At 42.2% G+C, this 22,921-nt stretch overlaps 1 protein-coding gene across 1 annotated transcript in view; it reads left to right on the plus strand.

Annotated features, from left to right (window-relative positions):
• Window positions 1–388: 388 nt before the first annotated feature.
• Window positions 389–22,921, plus strand: part of f5 (coagulation factor V) — a 57,298-nt gene continuing 34,765 nt past the window's right edge. Inside the window, exons 1-9 of the mRNA XM_055644648.1 lie at window positions 389–944; window positions 1,528–1,622; window positions 3,377–3,499; window positions 11,019–11,228; window positions 11,916–12,071; window positions 17,055–17,276; window positions 18,881–19,040; window positions 19,791–19,983; window positions 21,254–21,356. Of these exons, the coding sequence (XP_055500623.1) occupies window positions 814–944; window positions 1,528–1,622; window positions 3,377–3,499; window positions 11,019–11,228; window positions 11,916–12,071; window positions 17,055–17,276; window positions 18,881–19,040; window positions 19,791–19,983; window positions 21,254–21,356 (1,393 nt within the window). The 5' untranslated portion in view covers window positions 389–813. The remainder of the gene's footprint in view (window positions 945–1,527; window positions 1,623–3,376; window positions 3,500–11,018; window positions 11,229–11,915; window positions 12,072–17,054; window positions 17,277–18,880; window positions 19,041–19,790; window positions 19,984–21,253; window positions 21,357–22,921) is intronic.

Here is a 22,921-nt window from a genome sequence, read left to right on the forward strand (position 1 = left end):
AAAAGACTGCATTCATCTTGTCAATTCCCCGTCATTATTTTAAACCCTTTAGCTTCCTGAGCTCCAGGGAGCTAACACCTTTATACGTTTCAAACCTACCAGTAGCATATCTTATCCCGAATTCCCTTATCCCTAACCAGTCTGAAGAAGGAGTTCGACCCAAAACGTCACCCATTCCTTCTCTCCAGAGATGCTGCCTGTCCCGCTGAGTTACTCCAGCTTTTTGTGTATCTTTTGTTCCCAGACATCATTATTAATTGTCCTCAATTCCTTTGCTTCCATGACTTTCTCCACGGTAAACGTGTTACTCTGCTGACACAACCTGGCACTTGCCCTGCTTTCGTATGAAATCACCCCCCATTCAATGTAAATATATTGTAATATCTACAACATTTCATGAGCAATACTTCCAATCGTTTCAGCAGAACACAAAAGCGCTGGAAGAACCCTCAGCGGCTCAGGCAGACAACATATGTAGAGAGAATGGGCAGAGATATGGTTTCAAGGTTTCGGATTGAAGGTACCTTGTCACTGCATACTGTATTTGAAGCATATCAGCGCTGGTTCTCCCGGTCGATGTTCGGTGCTATTTCACAGGGCTGCGTAGCTGATGTTGCCACATAGTTGCCGCTAAAGCTTCAGGAGAGAACCGCAGCGGTGTCTGACTGCACCTGTGTTTACCCAGAAGCTTGCGACAGCCCTGTGATCCTGCCGTTGACACGCTCGTTGTCCCCGCGTCAGACTCCAAATAAAACCTGGGGGCAGGTTGGTGGACTTTGGCAACGAGAAGTCTGCAAGACACGGGCTAGGATCATGAAGACCCGCTCCTCATTCCTGTTGCTGCTGTTTTCATGTCTCATATGCGGCTGCTTGGCGGCAGTAAGGCTGCACTATATAGCCGCTGTTGGAATAGAGTGGGTCTACTCCAAACGTGGAGGACACAGGTTAGAATCGTATCTTTCTCTTCCCTCGTTAATTGCATATATTTAAAAGCAATAAATATTTAACTAATTACAGTCAGAATTTCTTGTGTCTCGTGTAAACCTGAATACCACCCTCCCCTTTTTGTCTCCCCCTCCCCGTTTCTTCCTCTCCCTCACTACAACCAGTCTGAAGAAAGTAGTTAAATCTTGTTCACAGATGCTGCCTGCTCTGAGTTACTCCAGCACTTTGTGTCCTGTTGTATATTAGCCAGCATCAGCAGTTCTTTGCTTCTGTGTTTCCACTTATTACCTGCCAGGCTCTGACTGCCTCTCCCCTCTTCCAGCTTTCTTCTCTCCCCCACCTTCCCTTACAATCAGTCTGGAGAAGGATCTCGACCCGAAACGTCACCTATCCATATTCTCCTGACCTGCTGAGTTACTCCGGCTCTTTGTGTCCTTTTGTGTATTAACCAGCATCTTCAGTTCCTTGTTCCTACTCTGTAGATCAACTAGTCCTTCAGTTGGGAATCAGGGTCTGTCTTTGAGGTGGTGATGGCCTTTGGAAAGGTGAGCTAACACCTTCTCTATAACGGTTTATTTTCAGTTTGTCAGCAGAAACCAAGACTTTTCAAAAAATTGTTTACAAGGAGTACCATGACTCTGGTTTCAGCAGAGAAAAAGTTGGCCCCGAGTGGAGAGGTAACTACAGCTCTGACATAAAATCAAATGTGTTAAAAATTGAGTTGGCATTAATGGTCAAAGTGTACGGGTGGTATATCTGATCTGCTTGGAGAGTGTGCAAGACTGCCCACCCTCCCTCCCTCCCCAATCTTTGCACATCTCCAATCCTTTCCACTCGTCACTTTAATTTCATGTTTCATGTATCTTGTTTTTTTTATGACTGTTGACCGATCAATTTCCTTCCTGGGATATATAAAGTTCTATCCTATCGTATTGTAAGACAAAGTTTTTCACTGTACCTCGGCATATGTGACAATGATAAACCTAAACCTAAAAGGGTATGAAATGCAAGAGTCAAGACTGTTTGATTGGCATATGTACCAACAATGGAATAATGAAATTCTTATATATTGCAGCTTAACAGGCCTGTAAACGCAATACACACAGATACATTTAATCATCATGAATTCATTAATTTAGGCTTTCGACTTTAGAGATACAGAGCTGAACCAGGCCAATCGGCCAATCACCGAGTCCACACCAACCAACGATCATCCATACAATTTAGTAACTAGAATATTGGGGGAAAAATGTAATAAAAGACACAGTCCGTAGTTGTTTTATGGTTGAGGTGAATGTTTAGTGTTCAAGTGCCTGATGGTTGTTGGGAAGAAGCTGTTCTTGGATGCGGTGGTCACAGTTTTCAGGCTCCTATACCTTCTTCTCAATGGTAGGAGCAAAATGAGAGCATGGCCAGGGTGGTGTGGGTAGTTGATTATATTGGCTGCCTCTTTGAGGCAGAGCCTCCTATAGATTCCTTCTCTGGTGGGGAATTCAGTATCCGTGATGGCCAGGGCAGTGCCTTGCACTCTCCTTCATTCCTGGGCAGTTGGGTTGATGAAGAAGGCTGTGATGCAACAAGTCAATATGCTCTCTACTGCACCTGTTGAAGTTCAATGTAGTATTTCGTCGACATGCCAAATCTCCTCAAACTTGTAAGGAAGTAGGGGCATTGGATGAGCTTTCTTCATAATTGCATCAATGTGCTGGGTCCAGGACAGATCTTCAGTGATATGTTCACCCAGGCTCCTAAAGCTGTTGATACCACCGCCAACCCGTCGATAAAGACAGGTTCGTAGATCCTCAGCTTTCCCTCCACTGAAGTTAGCAATCCGTTCCTTGGTCTTGTTGACATTGAGACCAAGCGTGTTGTTCTGGCACCATTCCGTCAGATGTTCAATTTACCTCCTGTATTCTGCCTCATCATTACCTGTATATTCAATGGTCACCGCTGCTTCAATTGTCACATATGCAACTGCACAGTGAAATTCTTTTTGCGTCAATGACACATGCAGGCGTCACCATGTTTTAGCACCATTTCCAAAATCCGGTCCGCCCGTGCACTCCGTCTATTGGAGTGGCTCCCGATCGGGAGCCACTCCAATAGACGGAGTGCACGGGCCTTCCTCCATCGGGGCCTTTGCAGGGCCTTCCTCCATCGGCCTGCGAACTGACGCCCCTCTCCTCGCCCGGCCACCTTTGTGTCCCAGGGGGCTCCTTCTGCAACCGGCCTTGAAGGCGCTGGAGGCATTATCTCGGCTCACCCTCCTACCGACCTTTGGTTCTCGCGTTCCACGTCTCCAGTGGCTCCCTCCCGATAACGTGGGCAACCGAGCATTCCGGTCTTCCCCGTTCGTCCAACAACTGTGGATTAATAGATACATTTAATATTTCCACGATTTATCGTTTCCTTTGTGCGGGGATTATTACAGGACTGCTGGGACCAACGTTACGAGCTGAAGTTGGGGATACGTTAAAAATCCATTTCAAGAATAAGGCCGCCTACTCTTTCAACTTTCGTCCGCAGGGAATCCCAGACGACAAATCCGCTGAAGGTACTGTTCAACGGTTCACTGGTGCTTTTACTGTCACGTGCAAGCGCACAGTGGAATTGGTTTCTTTCTTACAGTCCAGTACAGTATGCCTCGTCTTGCTGCCCCGAGGGCCATCTAGTTGAGATGGATAACTAGATCTCCCTCTGTGATATAATTAATGACAAAGCAGCTATTTATTTTGAATTGCCAAAGCCTTACTTGTAGATTACACTGGGGAGAATTTCCTATCATGGGTAGGCAAACTTTTTAAGGAAGCGCAAGATTTTGCATCTCATGAGGGCATCTTCATCAGTACTGAACCTGGTGTGGGAGGCAGAGGTTTGAACCATCAACAGTGCTGGGCACCAGTATTGGGGTCATACCCTCCAACCTGACCAGTTGGATGTCATGTACTGACGGGCCAAATCAGTGAGTGCAGCTCACTGTCTTTAGACGTTGGAGACACAGCACAGAAACAGGCCCTTCGGCCCACCGAGTCCACGCCGACCAGCGATCCCCATACAATAGCATTATTCTATACACATGGGATAATTGTACCAAAGCCAATTAACCTACAAACCTGCACGTATTGGAGTGTGGGAGAAAACCAGAGCACCCGGAGAAAACACCGTATAGACAACACCCATAGTCAGGATCGAACCCGGGTCTCTGGTGCTGTAAGGCATCAACTCAACCACTGTGCCATCGTACCGCCCTGTTTTGGGCCATCTTTCTGTTATTTTGCAGAATCTACCACTTAATCATGTTTGAGTTTATTTTCTTTATTTTCAACACCTGTTTCTCAAGGCCTAAATGTCAAAGACTAGAAGGCATAGCTTTAAGATGAGAGAAGTTGAAAGAAGATGTGCAGGGCAAGTTTTTTTGACACAGAATGAGTGTCTGGGACGCGCTGCCAGGGGCAGTGGTGGAGGCAAATACAATAGTATTGGCAAGTGGGACTAGCATGGGGGAAAATGGGACAATTTTAGACGGTCATCTTAGTTGGCATGGGACCCTGGTGTAGATGGGGCATGTTGGTGGGTGTGGGCAACTTGGGACGAAGGGCCAGTTTCCATTTTGTATGATGCTAACCATCTCTTGTCTTATTAAGATATAGCAACAATCACAATATGGCCTCAGCCCTCAAGGGAATATTGTCCTTGTGATATGTAACCCAAGCACAACAAAGCTAGCATAAAGACATTGTAAAGAGAAAAGAGAGAGGATAAGAGACTGGAATCTGGAACAAAAAAACAAACTGCTTGAAAAACTCTGCATTAATCAACATCTCTGGAGGCAAAAGTGATGGGTCGATATTTTGGGTTAAGAGCCTGCATTTCTTCATCATTAGAAATTGACTTTCCACAGGCATCTCGAAAAAGTGTGACTCTCGAAACAATTTTAATCAATGTTTTTGATTGCTATATATTTTTTTAAAAAGCAGTGTATAAAACCATGAGGGAAATTGATAGAGTGAATGCACAGAGTCTTTTACGCTGTGGAGAGGAATCAAGAACCTGAGGACATAGGTTTAAGATGAGGGGGGAAGATTTAATGGGAACCTGAGGGGTAACTTTTTCCACACAGATAAAGTGGTGGGTATATAGAACGAGCTGTACCGAGGTATTGAAAAGCTGTTGTTGCATGCTAACCAGTCAGCGGAAAGAGTATACACATGATTATAAATGAGCCATCCACAATGTACAGATGCATGATAAAGAGAATAACGTACAGGGCAAGATAGAGACCAGTTAAGTCCGATTAAAGATAGTCCGAGGGTGTCTAATGAGGAAGATGAAAGCTCAAGGCTACTTTCTAGAAGGGTCTCGTGCTGAAACGTCACCTCTCCGGGTTCTCCAGAGATGCTGCCTGACCGGCTGAGTTATTCCAGCACTTTGTTCTTTTTGTGTATTAACCAACATCTGCAGTTCTTTGTTTCTATGGTTCAATAGTAATTTGAGAAATCTTTCCCTCGGTTAACGTGACTAATTGTCTCTTGAATGAGAAGTCAAATATCATGTGGCATCGGTTACACATCATTAATTAAATATATATATATATTTGTAAGAAGGTAGAAATCACTGTTTTTATCTCATCCTCTTATCATTTCTTATTCCACCTTGGCTAGAATCTTACAATGGCATATTCTCAGTTAAAACATGTCAGACTGCTGAAACATTTCAGTTTAACTTTACAGTTAATTAATAGGACTGACAGTTAATTAATAAAAAAAGTATTCAGAGGCCCACGCACAAGGTTACCAGAAAAGGGTGTTGAACCATGACCCAGTAAACATTGCCTGCAGAGTTGTGCAATCATGCATTTCTACCCTTATTTAATGTAAACACAAAATCAAAAAGCAGCTTTACAGGACTTTGGTTAGGCAGCCTTTGAAGTATTGTGTGCAGTTCCGGTCACCCCATTACACAAAGGATGTGGAGGCTTTGGAGAAAGTGCAGACAAGGTTCACCAGAGTACTGCTGGGATTAGAGGATATTAACTGTAAGGAGAGGTTGGATTGCTTTCTCTGGAGAATCGCAGGCTGAGAGGTGACCTGATGGAAGTATATAAAATTACTAGACTAAGCGGGGGTCCCATGTTCACATGGGAGGGCGATATTGGTGGCGAGTGGGGGGGCTTTCTGGAGTGCTGGTATGGGTTCTTGGGGTGGCAGCTCAGTCCCTCAAGCCTGATCTGCTGGCAGCTCACTCACGGCTGGTGGGCTGGCAGTTGACTCATGACTATTCCTTGAAATTCCATTTCAAGCAGGGTGCAAGGCCACCAAATTTAAATCCATGTTCCTACGATTTCAAGCAGGTGAAAGGCCACCAAATTCAAGTGCAATTTCTTACCACTATGAGCAGGGTGCAAGGCCACCGAATTCAAGTGCAGTTTCATACCACTTTCAGCAGGGTGCAAGGCCACCAAATTCAGTGAAGTTTCATTCCACTTCAAGCTGGGTCCAAGGCCACCAAATTCAAATGCAGCTTCATATCATTTCATGCAGGGTGAAACTGTAACAATAGGATTGTTTATTTAAGTACTGTTATACGGGGGACTGTTTTACTGTTGTACGGGGGACTGTTTTAGAGGTGACACCGGGCTCGTGGCCCAGTTTATGGCTCAGTAGACATTCAGTGTGTTTTCAGTTGATTCACAGTTCAGACAGAGTCATGACCTCTCCGTCCCCCATCATGCAGAGACTGAGCCACACCTACACTTCCGGGTTTTATAACCCCTCCCCCTTCCACCGGAAAAGGTGTGGCTTTCAGGGCGTGATTGACAGGAGAGGGATTCTCAACATTTTTTAAACACTTTTATTTTTCATTGATGGGAATAATTCTCTGCACCTGCTCAGCAGAAGGGGGGACAGTAAGACGGCCAAAAATCACAGCTGTACGTGGTAGCGTTTTATCTAAAATCAATATACAGTGCAAACAGGAAGTAAGTGCATTTGCAGTAGTGCCGTTTAACTTCAAGCCAAAGCACCCAAGCCACCATTTGCAGTAAATAGTGCCTTTCAGTAAAGTGCCTTTCAACTTCAAGCCACCATTTGCAGTAAGTAGTGCCTTTCAACTTCAAGCCAAAGCACCCATGCCACCTTTCAACTTCATGCCACCATTTGCAGTAAGTAGTGCCTATCAACTTCAAGCCAAAACACCCAAGCCACCATTTGCAGTAAGTAGTGCCTTTCAACTTCAAGCCAAAGCTCCCAAGCCACCATTTGCAGTAAGTAGTGCCTTTCAACTTTAAACCAAAGCTCCCAAGCCACCATTTGCAGTAAGTAGTGCCTTTCAACTTCAAGTCAAAGCACCCAAGCCACCATTTGCAGTAAGTAGTGCCTTTCAACTTCAAGCCAAAGCACCCAAACATCCATTTGCAGGCAGTGCCTTTTTACTTCAAACAAACCATATTTTCATTTTCAAACCACATTAAGGGTACTCACAGTTGTGTAGACATTTGTTCAGTGTTATTCAGAGCTCAGAGAGACGTGACCCTTGGCTTCATCCATCTTGCAGAGACTGAGTGAGGCATACCACTTCCTGGTTTTATAGTCCCTCCCCCTCCCTCCAGCAGGGGCAGCAGAATGGTGATTAAAAAAAAAAACATTAATATCTCTCTGATTTGTCATCGATGGGAAAAATCCTCCACACCCGTAAGGCGGAGGGGGGCTCTGAGCGAGGTGGCCAAAAATGACGGCCGTAGGTGGTGGCGTTCTGTCGAACATCGAAGCACAGTGGGCCAAAAGCTGTCAAGATCAGAGATTTAGTAATATAGATAGATGAGAGGCATAGACAGAAATAGACAGCCTGGTTAAGAAATAGACATTTATTAGGGCATCTCTTAGGGCTAATGAAATCAAGGGATATGGGGGGAAAACAAGGAGGGGGGCACTGATTGTGGATAATCAGCCATGATCATATTGAATGGCGGTGCTGGCCTCCTCCTGCACCTATTTTCTATGATTCTATGTTTCATGCTGGGGGAGTTAAACTATTAGTTTATCTTGGCAATATGTGTGACATAGACATTGGGGGCCGAAGGGGTTGTTTCTGAGCTGTGCTGTTCTATGCTCTCTAACATTTTGATCAAAGTAGAATTTCTCATTCCTAAGAGCTTAAGTATTTAAATATAATTCATTCATCAAAAATTAAATAACTTTGGCAAGTAAAATAATTCCTAAGATTCTAATGACTTTTTACAGTTTCTTAAAAAGTTTTATTTAGAATGCTATGGAACGGGATGTCTTGCCTAATGAAAAGCACAAATAGAACAAAAATTGGAATGATAGGCCAGAAGAAGCCAATTCAATCAGATCTTGGCTGATATAAACCCCAGATCCATTTGGATAGGGAAGTAGTAATTGGATATTTAGGATGACACATCTGCCCCTCATAGCGCCAGGCACCCGGGTTCGATCCTGACCTCAGGTTCTGTCTGTGTGTGGAGTTTGCACATTCTCCCTGTGACCGCGTGGGTTTCCTCCGGGTGCTCTGGTTTCCCCATCCCAAAGAAACGATTCAGGTTGGGACAGTTCTTTAGACTCAATGTGTCCGAAGACCTATCCATGTTCTCCTGAGATGTTGCCTGACCCACTGAGTCACCCCAGTCCTCACCCCACACTGTCCTCTTTTGTAAAGATGTAAGCGTCTGCAATTCCTTCCTTCAATAATTGGACTAGTATTATTTTACTCTAGGAAGAGACGTGAGACATAGAGGTGTGCTGTGTTTCCCTGCATTGGTCTTTGGGTAATGAATGAAGAATACAAAGACAATGAAATAGATCACATTCAGTAGAATGACTGAGGACATAAAAACACCAATTGATCCTGTTACTTCCTGCTTCACACCTAGAAAACTGCATTATTACTTCAAATACTGCAGGTGCTGGAAAATTGGATTGAAGGAAGAAAAAGCGATCTAATTAGTTGTGCCCAAATTAAATTGTCGAATGATTCTTTGAAGTTTAATGAGAACCACATGCTGTTCATCAAATGTAAAAGGCTGAAGGTGTCGCAGGTTTAAGCTATCAAATTAAACAGTTAGCCGGAAAGCATTCCTCAACCATTCCAAAGGTTAGTTATTTGCCAAACATTGTGATGCAGATCTTCTGGTATCAAGACAAGTGTGGGCCCAAGGCTATGATAAAAGGTGTGACCTGTCGTAATATTTACTATGGGACGAGCCGTGTGGGATGAGACATTACTTCTAAAGAAATTCCACGCATCAAAATTGTCGGTAAAACTAACAGCCTTCAACAATCGAAAAGATGGCTTCAAGAAGTTGGTGAAAAAGAGAGGACCTCAGTTCTCCACCCAGATCCGTGGGCTTCACAATTCGTAGCTTTTCAATCCATTTGTCTCAACAACTATTTTCATCTCTGGCCTTTGTCCAACCATCTTCCTTTCAACACCACCCCCTCCCCCCCCACTCTGTCTGTGACCACCTATTACCTGCCACACTTTGTCCTGCCCCTCCTCCAGTTTTTATTCCCCCTCCCCACAATCAGTCTGAAGAAGGATCCCAACCCAAAATATCACCAATCCATGTTCTCAAGAGATGCGGCCTGAGATGCTGTTAATCCTGCATTTTGTGTCTTTTTTTTTGTAAACCGGCATCTGCAGTTCCTTGTTTCTAAATTGGTGAAAAAGATCCTTTCTGCAGGATCCTTTCTGACTTGTGCTCCAGTCTATATTTAAATCCCAGAACTTGACATAAGTTTTCACATCAGATTAAAAATTTGAAAATGCTTGAAAATACACAAAGCATGAGGAACAATCTGTTCATGCACGGTGATAGTTTTCTAATTTTCTTTAATTTGATCCACCACTATTTTCAATTATAGCTGTGTAGCTGCCTGTTGGAGGAGGGGACTTCCACAGCTAATTGTGTTCCAAGCCTTGTTACACTGGATTAATCTGATTGCTGCACTATGATGCCCAGTGTTTTTTGTAAATGTAAATAGTTGGAAGGACAAGCTGATTTTCCCTTGAAAACGTGATTAATGTTTAACGTAACTGTATGTGTTGGAAAAGGGGGCAAGCCAGAAACAGCCAAAACCCAAACCAAAAGTAATTATTTTATAACGTGCTAGATTAGTTTTTAAGTTGTTTTGCATTAGAGTCATAGAGATGTTCAGCATGGAAACAGGCCCTTTAGCCCACCTTGTCCATGCCGACTAAGTTGGCATACAGGGCTAGTCTGCTTTTGCCTGCTTTTGGCCCATATTCTTCTAACCCCTGTCTATTCATATACAGTATCTGTCCAAATTACTTTTAAAAGTCGTAATTGTATCCGCTTCTATAGTTTCCTCTGGCAGAGCAATCCAGATACGGACTTCCCTCTCAGTGGAAGGGTTGCCCCCGAGGTCCCTCTTATATTGCTCCCCTATCACCTTAAGCCTATGCCCACAGAGTCGTCCACCCTGGGGAAAAAGACAATGAACGTTCACTTCATCCATGTCACTCATGATTGTGTCTACCAGATTGTGTAGCTTTCAAATGAGAGGCACAAAGTTTACAGCAGATGTACAGAGCAAGTTATTTTTGAGGGTGGTGGGTGCCTGGAACGTGCTGTCGGGAGGTGAAGTTAGAGGCCGATACGATGGTGGCATTAAAGAGGCTTTTAGATAGACACATGGATATGCAGGGAATAGAGGGAAATGGATAACATGCATCGTGTTTGGCATGGACATTGTGTGCCTAAGGACTTGTTCCTGTGCTGTATGCTCTATGTTTTTTATGTTCATGTCATAGGAGCAGAATTAGGCCATTTGGACCATCGAGCCAATTCCTACATTGCAGATCTATCTTTCCCTCTCAACCCCATTCTCCTGCCTTCTCCCCATAACCTTTGAGACCCTCACTAATCAAGAACCTGTCAATCTCTGCTTTTAAAATACCCAAGGACTTGGCCTCCACTGCAATCTGGTTATGGTAAAAATAAGTGGAAAATCAAGAAATTAAAAATGCATGTGAAATAATTTTGTATTTTGAAATTTAGGAAACATTAACATTGTTATTTTTTGTGTGTGGCTTAGGATTCATTCATGGAAGCAGATTATACTTCGAAAGCAATGACGAACATATTAAGCCAATGCAAGAACATACTTATGAATGGAAGATCACGGAAGAAGTAGGACCAACAACATTTGATCCTCAGTGCCTAACGTATATTTATTCTTCTGATGTTGATATTGTAAAAGATAGGCAGTCAGGATTGATTGGAGCCCTACTCATCTGCAAGCCAGGTAATTCAGTTTTTGGTCTACTACCACTTAGTATTACTTTACTGTCATTACATTGACCTTTGTAGCTATTTTTTCCTTTGATGCCCAATCCTGGAACCAATCTATCCCGTTCAGTCTGATGGGAAATGGGGACTAATCAAGAATCTGTCAATCTCCACTTTAAAAATATCCATCGACTTGCCTTCCTTTCACAGTCATCTGTGGCAATGAATTCCACTGATTCACCAACCTCTGGCTAAAAATATTCCTCACCTCCTTTCTAAAGGTACGTCCTTTTATACTGAGGTTCTGGCCTCTGGTCCTAGACTCTCCCACTAGTGGAAACATTCACTCTATCCTGGTCTTTCACTATTTGGTAAGTTTCAATGAGCTGTTCCCCATCATCCCTATAAACTCCAGGATTTTAGGCATTAATATTAATGCCTGATATCTCAAGAGATCCTGGTTCAATCTTGACCTCAGGTACCCGTCTGTGTGGCACTTGCGTGCTCTCCCTGCTAAAGTGTATTTTTTTCCTCCATTTTTTTCTCATCCCCGAAAGATGTGCTGGAAAGTTAATTGACAGCATTGTTTGGCCAGGACAATCCCTATAACTCCCACCCTGTCAGACCCCTGCAACTCTGAGCCACAACAACTTTATGGCCAAGAATCTTCCAGTAATGCTCATTTCTTCTTCATTCTACGCAGGCAGTTTAGATGAAAACGGGGAACAAAATGAATTCCAATCAGAGTTTGTTTTACTGTTCTCTGTATTCGATGAAAGTAGGAGCTGGTATTATGAGGATGAAAAGACTCCTATCAAGATGTACTCTATCAATGGATTTACGAATGGCACTTTACCAGGTACAGGAGATTATTTATAGACTTACCTTGATACATTTGCTTCAGATCTCAGAGTCCTACTTGAAATTACTATAAGCTTGTTAGTTTTGCTCCAGTATTAATGCAGGTGGAGCAGGTCAGTCTGATGTTAAGGAAGATAAATTTTGAAGCAAAACAGGACATCATTGCTAGTTCACTCGGTTGAGATCATATAAGTGTAGGGATGAGTAGGAAGGAACTGCAAATGCTGGTTTATACCGAAGATAGACACAAAATGCTGTAGTCACTCAGTGGATCAGGAGAAAATGAATAGATGATGTTTCGGGGCAGAACCCGAATGTGTAGCGATTAAAGTTTTGTTCAATTTGTTCCTGGGATATTGATATGTATAAGAATTAAATCTGAAGAAGGGTCTCGACTCAAAAGGTCACCTATCCACGTTTTCCAGAGATGCTGCCTGACCCACTGAGTTACTTCAGATAGACTTTCCAGGTAGCAAAGATAGCCTTTGTATCAATCTCAGGATTAGTACACATTTCTTCTGATCTCCTTTTTTCAATTTCTGCAGATTGGTGCACATCTCATGGACCCGATCAAAATAAAAAATTAAGCTGGTCTTTCGTGGTTCTGTAGGTCCTGCACTGAAACTCCAAGAAATGAAGGGAGTTGTATGCTGAAATTGTGACGTTGTGTACACCAGAAAGCTCCAAGCTCCATTTCAGAGCAAGGCTATAAATTCCTGGATAAAATCATGAGAGGAATACATTGGATAAACCCACAGAGTCTCTTGCCTAGAGTAGGGGAATGGAGAACTAGACATAGGTTTAAGGTGAAGGGGGAAAGATTTAATAGAAATCTGAGGTGTACTATTAAATAAACTGAATGATACGATTAAATTTTGGAAAACGCTTCCGCTCTCATTGATAGGTAGAATTAACGCTATAAAAATGACTTTCTTACCACAATTAATATATTTGTTTCAAGCGATCCCAATATATATTCCAAAATATTTTTTCAAAAAATTAGATTCCACTATCACTAATTTTATATGGGACTACAGAACACATAGAATTCAACAAAAGCATTTGTGCAAATCTAAAGAAGTTGGGGGTTTATCATTACCTAACTTTATATATTACTACTGGGCAGTGCATATTAAGAACATAATATACTGGCTGGATAGTTCCACTCAGCAGTTGGAGTGGATAAGAATGGAGAAAGAGGAGTGCTATCCGCACGATATAGGAACGATCCTGCTCTCACCGATAAAATTGAATAGTATAATATATATGAAGAACCCAATTATTCACAATATAATAAGAATTTGGAAACAAATAAAAGTATCCTTGAAATTAAATAATTTATCAGTACTAACCCCACTATTGAACAACCCCGCATTCAAACCTTCTCTCATCGACAACACATATCAACAATGGGATAGACTGGGGATTAGGAAAGTAGGGGATATGTATGATGTGGGCAAACTGTTATCATTTCAACAATTAAAATTAAAATTTAAATTGAAGGATAATCAATATTTTAAATATATACAGGTATGTGACTTTATGAAGAAATATACACATAGATTTCAAACTATATTTTTAGATCCTTTAGAAGAAGCAATGAATATTAAGGCTGATTCACAAAAATTAATATCATACTTTTATAATAATATATTAAATAGAGAATCACCCTCAACAGAAGCATTAAGGGAAGATTGGGAACAAGAGCTAATGATAAAGATCTCGAAGGATAGATGGGAAAAGTATTTGATGAATACACATAACTGTTCTATTAATGCAAGACATAATTTAATTCGATTCAAATTATTACATAGACTATATTATTCAAAAACGAGGTTGAATAAATTTTATCCAAACGTCTCTCCCAGATGCGATAAATGTTTGTTTCAAAACGCTAATATAACACATTCATTTGTAGGATGTACAAAGTTGAATAAATTTTGGAGTGATATATTTGATATATTTACAAAGATTTTCAAGTCAAGAATAGAACCCAAAACGGAATGGATTATATTTGGAATAATAGGAGAAGATACCAATTTAAATAAAGATCAAAATGTTTTTTTAAATTATGGGTTAATAATTGGAAAGAAATTGATACTTAAATTTTGGAAAAATACAACCACACCAACCGTTAAAATGTGGATTAGGAATATGATGGACATAGCACGCCTTGAAGAAATGAGACTCCGACTAATAGATAAATATGACCAATTCTTAAGGAGTTGGTCTCCTTTCATCGACTTTTTGGAATCATGTGATGCAGCGGTACCGTAAGGATTGCTGATTTCAGTTCATGACGCGGATAGATCTACATCTCCGAATACAGATTTGAAAAATTCTCTTTTAAGGGGCCTTCTCTTCTATTTCTACTTTCCACTTTCTCTCTTCCTTTTTTTTTTTTATATACACACTTCACGTTTTTCTACTCTCTACCATCTATTTTTCCACTTTTTCCCCTTTCTATTGTTTTCTTTTTCTTGTCCTGCTTACTTCCTTCTTATAACATAAAACTAGAGGTTGTACATAGAATGGATTACGGTATTACATAGTTGGCACCTAAAATTAGGTTCCACTGTACTGTTTTGTGCTGTATTAACTTCTAATAAAATAAACAAAAATAAATAAATAAATAAATAAATAAATAAGATATCTGAGGTGTACCATTTTCGCACAAAGAGTGGTGGATGTATGGAACAAGCTTCCATATGAGGTAGTTGAGGTAGAGACTATCACAATGTTCAAGAAACAATTAGAAAGGTACATGGAAAGGTTAGGTTTGGAGGGATATGGGCCAAACATAGGCAGGTGTAGATGGGACATTTTGGTCAGTGCAGGCAAGGTGGGCCTGTTTCCACTCTGTATGACTCTATGACTAATTTAGATAAACTGGGCTGAAACAGAAACCTAGAATGAAAGATCAGCCAAAGTTTACTTGCCCAATGTATAAAACGCAATATATCTCCTGTATTAAGTGCATCACCATGCTATGTACACCTGTATTAACTTACAGCCCAGATAACCATCTAAAGACCAGTTAGAGGGACTGAGTTATCAGCTCCACAAGGACAAGCAAATATATTTTCTACCAGAAATAAATTATTGCAATTATTTTTAAGTTTGCTACAAAGCATTGTAATTTATTTCATAAATGAATAAATCTCAACATTTCCAAAGTGCATTTTCAATGATGTAGAATTGGAATTGTAGGTTGGAAGCAATTCTAAAACAAGAAACATTTTCCCAATTTCCTGAAGCACGGTGTCCCCAATGTTTCCGCAATGTCCAAACGTGATCCTTGATATCAATGGATATGGAGATGATTGGAGCCCTTGTTGCTGGCTCCTGTCCTCCCAGTGACCTGGCCTCTGGAGGTTACTGTTTGGGTTACTCGTGTGGCCCATTGGTACTGCTACCTGGAGTCATGCAACCTAAGTTTTTTGCCTGTTACATTGGGTATTCAGAATTCGAGAGGTCATTCTTTCACTACTCTATCTCACTCATGAATGGTCCTCCAATATGTTAGGGGGTGGTCCCGATCTTCCAACCTACCTCATTGCGGACTTTGGACTTTTTCTCTGCAACCGTCAAGAGAATCAAGAGTGTTTTATTGTCACATGAACCGAAACGGAACAATGAACTACATGATGGGCAAAGTAGCACTTGTGGAAGAAAAATGCCATGTTTGGCATGGGCATCCTTGGAGAGAAGACCAGTTGCACTTTAATCCCAACTGGTGCGATCAGGTGTTCTTGCAAAGAATTCCCCTCAATGTTACTGATGCTCTTTGGTGCCTCTGCTGCAAACATGAAACGCCTTGCCTTGCGAGATGTTTTGGTCTGAGATCATGATCAACAACCTAGGTTTACATTTAAGTTTATTATTGTCACGAATGCCAAGGTGCAGTGAAAAGCTTTGTTTTGCCTGCGATCCAATCAGATCAGATAATACCATACATAAATACAATCGTCAAACTCAAGTACAACAGATTGAGCAAATAGAAAGATACAGAGTGCAGAACATCGCTCTCAGCAATGTAACGCATCAGTTCCAGTATCCGCAATTGGGTAGAGGTGAATTGGACAGTACTCTAGCTTGTGGAAGGACTGTTCAGAAGCCTGATAACAGAGGGGAAGAAGCTATTCCTGAGTCTGGTGATGCTTTCTTTCAAGTTTTTGTATCTTCTGTCCGATGGGGGTGGGGAGAAGAAAGAATGGCTGGGGTGGGAGAGGTCTTTGATTATGATGGCTGCAAGGAATTAGGGATGAGGAATTTGGGGCCCCAGATCCATTAAGACCACACCTCGGAGGATCTACTGATAAAGCATTTGGAAAGGAAATGCCAATGAGGCAGGGATCATCGTTTAGATAAACATTAATCGTAGCAGAAATCTGTGCAACTCTTTGGTTGAAGAAAGGCACACGGGCACAACACCTGATGGAATTGTGTTTCAACACTGATCTAAGTGGTACTGTGAAAGGAAAACAAATTTCACAGGGTAATGCAAGTCATATGTTTTTGTTTTAGTTTAGAGATACAGCACGGAAACAGGCCCTTCGGCCCACTGGGTCTGCACCGACCCGCGAACATCGCACAATAACACTATCCTACACACACTAGGGACAATTCAGTTATACCAAGCCAATTTACCTACAAACCTGTCATTCTTCGGAGTGTGGGAGGAAACCAAAGATCTCGGAGAAAACCCACATAGTTACGGGGAGAAGGTACCAACTCCGTACAGACAGCACCCGTAGTCAGGATCAAACCTGGGTCTCCAGTGCTGCAAGCACTGTAAGGCAGCAACTCAACCGCTGCACCGCCATGCCGTCCCTAAATCTATGGATCCCATATCTATGGATTTTCTGCACTTCTTTGAAAATGTAATACCAGACAAATATTTTAAAACTTTAATGATTTGACAGATACCGTGATATTTTGATGGTCTTGCTAAATTAATGTTTTTTTCTCTCTGTTATAGAACTCAATGTCAGTGTTTATGGCAAGATTAGTTGGCATCTGATTGGTATGAGCTATGGTCCGGAAATCTTCTCAGTCCACTTTAATGGCCAAGTCCTGTTGCAAAATAACCACAGAGTGTCGTCCATTGGCCTGACTCCAGGCTCCTCCATCACTGCTGAGATGCTTCCCACCGAAGTTGGAAAATGGCTGCTCTCTTCTCAAGTGCAGCACCATCGCCAGGGTAAGGGCAAGGACATGCTTATTGATTCCAGGTATATCTTTTATTGATGTTAGTACAATTTGGTGGACTGCAGTTAATGGTCTTCAGGTTGAGAAGGAACATGAACTAAGAGCCATTAACATAGAAACATAGAAAATATGTGCAGGAGTAGTCCATTCGGCCCTTCGAGCCTGCACCGCCATTCAATATGATCATGGCTGATCATCCAACTCAGTATCCTGTACCTGCCTTCTCTCCATACCTCCTGATCCCTTTAGCCACAAGGGCCACACCTAACTCCTTCTTAAATATAGCCAATGAACTGGCCTCAACTACCTTCTGTGGCAGAGAATTCCAGAGATTCACCACTCTCTGTGTGAAAAATGTTTTTCTCATCTCGATCCTAAAAGATTTCCCCCTTATCCTTAAACTGTGACCCCTTGTTCTGGACTTCCCCAACATCGGGAACAATCTTCCTGCATCTAGCCTGATCAACCCCTTAAGAATTTTGTAAATTTCTATAAGATCCCCCCCTCAATCTTCTAAATTCTAGTGAGTACAAGCCGAGTCTATCCAGTCTTTCCTCATATGAAAGTCCTGACATCCCAGGAATCAGTCTGGTGAACCGTCTCTGTACTCCCTCTATGGCAAGAATGTCTTTCCTCAGATTAGGTTCCTCAGTTTAGTTTTAGTTTCCTCAGAACACCAAATAGAAACTCCTAAACCCACCATAATTGGTGACTCTTCTTCCCATTTCTGGACCATATGTTTATATATATTTTGTGAATTGGCTCAATAAGAAGTTGCAAAGCTGGGAGGGATTGTGGCAGTAATCTGAACCAATTGCTGCCACTAATTTAATTAATAGAATATCAGAAACTGCGGTTCTCTCTCTGGCAACTGCACTCCCATAAAGCATTAGGTAGCAAATTCTAGGAATTTTCCCTACCTATGATACTTTATCGTTTCATGTACCTATAGGTACAATGAAATGCATTGTTTTGCATACAACCCCTGTAAACCTCACTACATGGCAGCACCACCCCCCCCCCCCACCCTTTCCTCCTTTGATCCTCGCCCCCACCCACTGTCAGTGACATACAACCCGATTACAAGTACAGGAACAGCCCCTTTGGCCCACTATGTCTGTGCCCAACATGATTCCACGAGAAGCTAATCAGCTCTGCCCCTGCACATGTTCCATTCCCTGCAAATCCATAAGGGTAGAGCACCCGGAGGAAACCCACAGGGAGAACGTGCACACTCCACACACAGGCAGCACCTGAGGACCTGGCAATGCAGAGGTTGACAGATTCTTGATTAGTAAGCGTGTCCGGTTATGGAGCAAAGGCAGGAGAATGGGGATAAGAGGGAAAGATAGATCAGCCATGATTCAATGGCGGAATAGACTTGATGGGCCGAATGGTCTAATTCTGCTACTAGAATTTATGGACTAAGATTGGGATTGAACTTGGGTTTCTGGTGCTGTGAGGCAGCAGCTCTACCAGCTGGTCACTGCGCTACCTATTGATGTCCATCCCTTCTGTTCCAGTGTGAAAGGTGAGCTGCAGGCATTTAGGATTTGCATAAAAAGACTTACTTTCTTGTGATGTTTTCTCAAATAGCTGAACTCTATGGATTTCTCAACATTGAAGAAGGTGACCTTGAGCAACCTTCCATAGGATATCATTCAACCAGATCATCAGGAAAGATTCGACAGTACTTCATTGCAGCCGAAGAAATGAATTGGAATTATGCTTCTGATATCCCCAGCTATATTGACAGGTAGCTCAGTTTGGTCTCAAAGTGAATGGGCTGAAGCAATGAAATGGATAATGTGCTTCAGCCTCTGAAACAAGTTAATGGTGAAGTATATCCATTATTTGATGTGTTTTCATGTGGAAACAAAGAGGAGGCAAGGCTGTTGAAATGTTACTCTTATGTTTTTGAGTATTTCTGCCTCAAAAGCTATATGGACAGGAACTTGGATAGGAAAGATTTAGAGGGATATGGGCCAAATGTGGGCAGGTGGGACTATGTGGATGAGGCATGTTGGGCGGTGTAGGCAAGTTGGGCCAAACAGCCTGTTTCCATGCCATGTGACTCCATTAAAAAAAAGAATAAAAGCACCTCTCTTTCCAATTCCAGCGTGGTTTTCATCTCTCCCTCTATCAAAACTGCATTACTGCAGGAGCTTCAACTGTACCACAGTCTGAAGTAGGGTCCCCACCCAAAACGTCACCTGTCCATTCCCTCCACAGATGCTGCCTGACCCTCTGAGTTCCTCCAGCGCTTTTTGTCGTGCTCATGCCTTAGTCATTTCTAGACTTGGGAGAATAGGAAGCAGGGGTTGGAAGAGACTGGATTGTTGGGCTTGAGACAATGGGAGGAGCTCATGGGCGTGGGTGAGTGGTGCCTGCTTTACCTTTTTAGAAGGGGTTCCCAGCATGTTCAATTCAATAATGGACTGGTGAACCGTTAATGTCATAAGCACTATTCTCCCCATGAATTAACTTTGTGTTTAACACTCCATAGTGATTACAGATCTAAATATTTGGAGAAACGACCAAACCGGATCGGCAAAATATATAAAAAGGCAAAATATGTGGAATACACAGATGGAACTTTCACTAAATGTAAACCATTGGAAGAAGACAAAGGTGTATCGATGCTACAAGATGGAATTGGGGCACCAATCATTCGAGGTGAAGTCGGAGATATAATTAAGGTACACTTATGTCGGAACATTTAACTGTAGGTTATTAACAGATTAGCATTATAGTATATCTTTTTATTATTTATGAAAAAAGGAAGCTAAAAGATATTACCATATATGTGCTGATGACAGGTTTTAGTGCAGAATATCTAATTTCTAAATCACCCTCTATGTGAAGCGATAACTTACTGAAATGTAAAGTGCAAAAAAAAAAAATAATTTCACTGTACATGTGATAATAAAGAACCATTGAATATATCCAAAGAGGCAAAGTGTTGGAGTAGCTCAATGGGTCAGGCAGCATCTCTGGACAACATGGATAGGTGACGTTTCAGCTCTGAAGAAGGGTCCCGACCCAAACGTCACCCATCTGTGATCAAAAATCCACACTAAACAACACTCCATAGTACTTCTAAGTTGAGGTGAGTGTGGTCATATAGTGTGGAAACTGGCCCTTCAGCCCATCTTGCCCTCGCCGAACAACATGTCCCATCTATACTGTTGTGTAGTATTCACGAGCCTGATGGTTGTTGGGAAAAAGCTGCTCTTGAGCCTAGTGGTCCCGGTTTTCATATTTTTGTACCTGCTTCCAATGGTAGGAGTGAAATGAGAGTGTGGCCAAAATGATGTGGGTCCATGATGATGTTGGCTGCCAACATTTTGAGGCAGTGTCTCCTGTAGATCTTTTCGATGGTGGGGAATTCAGTACCCATGGGACAGTGGCCATCACTGTCTGTAATCACCTTTGTTCCTGGGTGTTCAAGTTGCAGAACTGGACTTGATGTCCCTAATCAGCATGGTCTCTACATACACCTGTAGAATGTCGATAGAGTGTAGGTTGACATACTGACTTTCCTCGGTCTTCTAAGGAAGCGGAGGAGTAATAGACATCTTTCAAACTTTTGGCACATTACGTAACCTTTATAAAGTGAGGACAAACATAATAAGTAGAACAAAGATTTCCGCTTTATGCAGATGTTTGGCTTAGGACATTTAGCTTTAGTTTAGTTTAGATTAGAGATACAGCGTGGAAACAGGCCCTTCGGCCCACCGAGTCCATGCTGACCATCGATCACCCTAGTTCTAGTCCTGCACACTAAGGAAAATTCACTGAAGCCAATTGGAGAATGGACAAACTCTATACAGACAGCACCTTTAGCAAGGATTGAACCCGGGTCCCTGGTGCTGTAAAGCAGCAATGTGTAGCCTTACTGTACAAATGTAGTAAGGTATCTTGAAAGTGTTTACTTTCACAATTTATTTTAACTACTGTCTTTTGCAGATTCATTTTAAGAATAAGGCTAGTCGACCGTACAGCATCTACCCAAATGGTATTACAATTAATAAAATAAATGAAGGAGTTAAATACCCCGGGAATTCCTCAGGTAAATAAAAACGTTAATGTTTTCATAACATCATTGGATCTGATCTTCTCAAACAGGTTGATGTATGTTTTACGTAAGGACTGCTAACTCAAGCCAGCTCTAAAGTACTTTTTACTCCATCTATTGTGCTTGAGGTTGATTTCAAAAGTTCATAAGTCATGGGAGCAGCAGTAGGCCATTCGGCCCATCGAATCTACTACGCCATTCAATCATGGCTAATCTATCGTTCCCGCTCAACTTCATTCTCCCGCCTTCCTCACATCACTCTTGATACCCTTACCAATCAAGAATCTCTCAAAAATACCCAACGATTTGGCCTCCACCGCCGTCGTGGTAGTGAATTCCACAGGTTCACCACGCCTTGACTAAAGAGATTCCTCCTCATCTCCTTTCTAAAGGTGCCTTTTTTAAATTCTTGATTGTATTTATGTATAGTATTATCTGACCTGGTTGGATAGCATGCAAAAGCTTTTCACTGTACCTCCATACATATCACAATAATTAACGTAAACCTCTAAAGTTGTTTTCTTACCACTTAAAATATAAAAAACAGTTTTCAACCTTTGAGTTTTATATTTAGTATAGAAATATAGAGAAGATCTGGGATGCGAACCAACAGAATCTGGGTAAATTCTGAAAAATCTCCCTTGTATTCCATTCCATAAGGTAAAAAAAGCTGCTTTTTAAATCATAAGCCAAACACAAAAGTGCAGGTGGAACTCAGCGGGTCAGGCAACATCTGTGGAGGACATGGACAGGTGACATTTTGGGTCGGGACCCTTCTTCAAACATTTGCGGGGGGGGGGGGCTGGAAAAAAGATGAGGTTGGGACAAAGCCTGACAAGTGATAGGTGGATAGACGCAAAATGCTGGAGTAACTCAGTGGGTCAGGCAGCATCTCTGGTGAAAAGGAATAGGTGGCGGTTCGGGTCGACCTGAAACATCACCTATTCCTTATCTCCAGAGATGCTGCCTGACCTGCTAAATTACCCCAGCATTTTGTGTCTATCTTTGGGGTAAACCAGCTTCTGCAGTCCTTTCTATACAAGTGATAGGTGGAAACAGGTGAGGGGGAGGTTTGATTGGAGAGATGAGTCAATTAGGTGACAAAGACTGGAGGTAAAAAGAACATAACAGGTATCAGATAAGGAGAGAAGAGGAGTAAAATGGAGATGCAAGGAAGTGCAGATGCTGGAATCTCGAGTGACACACAACGTGCGAGAGTAATTCAGAAGGTCAGGCAGCATGTGTGTGAAATACTTCTTTAAATCTCCTACACTCCTCCCCTTTACAGCTTCTCATCCCCTACTTGGGAGTGACAATCAGGGCAGCCAATGTGGTCGTCCTGCCGAAGAAAGAATGCCATTAAACTGGAAAGAGAGCACAAAAAACAACAATGATCTTACAGGATCTGGAGGGTTTGAGTTACAGGGACACAAAGTGCTGGTGTAACTCAGCAGGTCAGGCAGCATCCCCGGAGAACATGGATAGGTGACATTTCGGGCTGGGACCCTTCTTCAGACTCATGTTGCGAGGACTCCTGCCCATAGAATATGGCCCTGAGG

Source organism: Leucoraja erinacea, chromosome 13 (assembly GCF_028641065.1).
Source record: "Leucoraja erinacea ecotype New England chromosome 13, Leri_hhj_1, whole genome shotgun sequence".
NCBI classification, from domain to species: Eukaryota; Metazoa; Chordata; class Chondrichthyes; order Rajiformes; family Rajidae; genus Leucoraja; species Leucoraja erinaceus.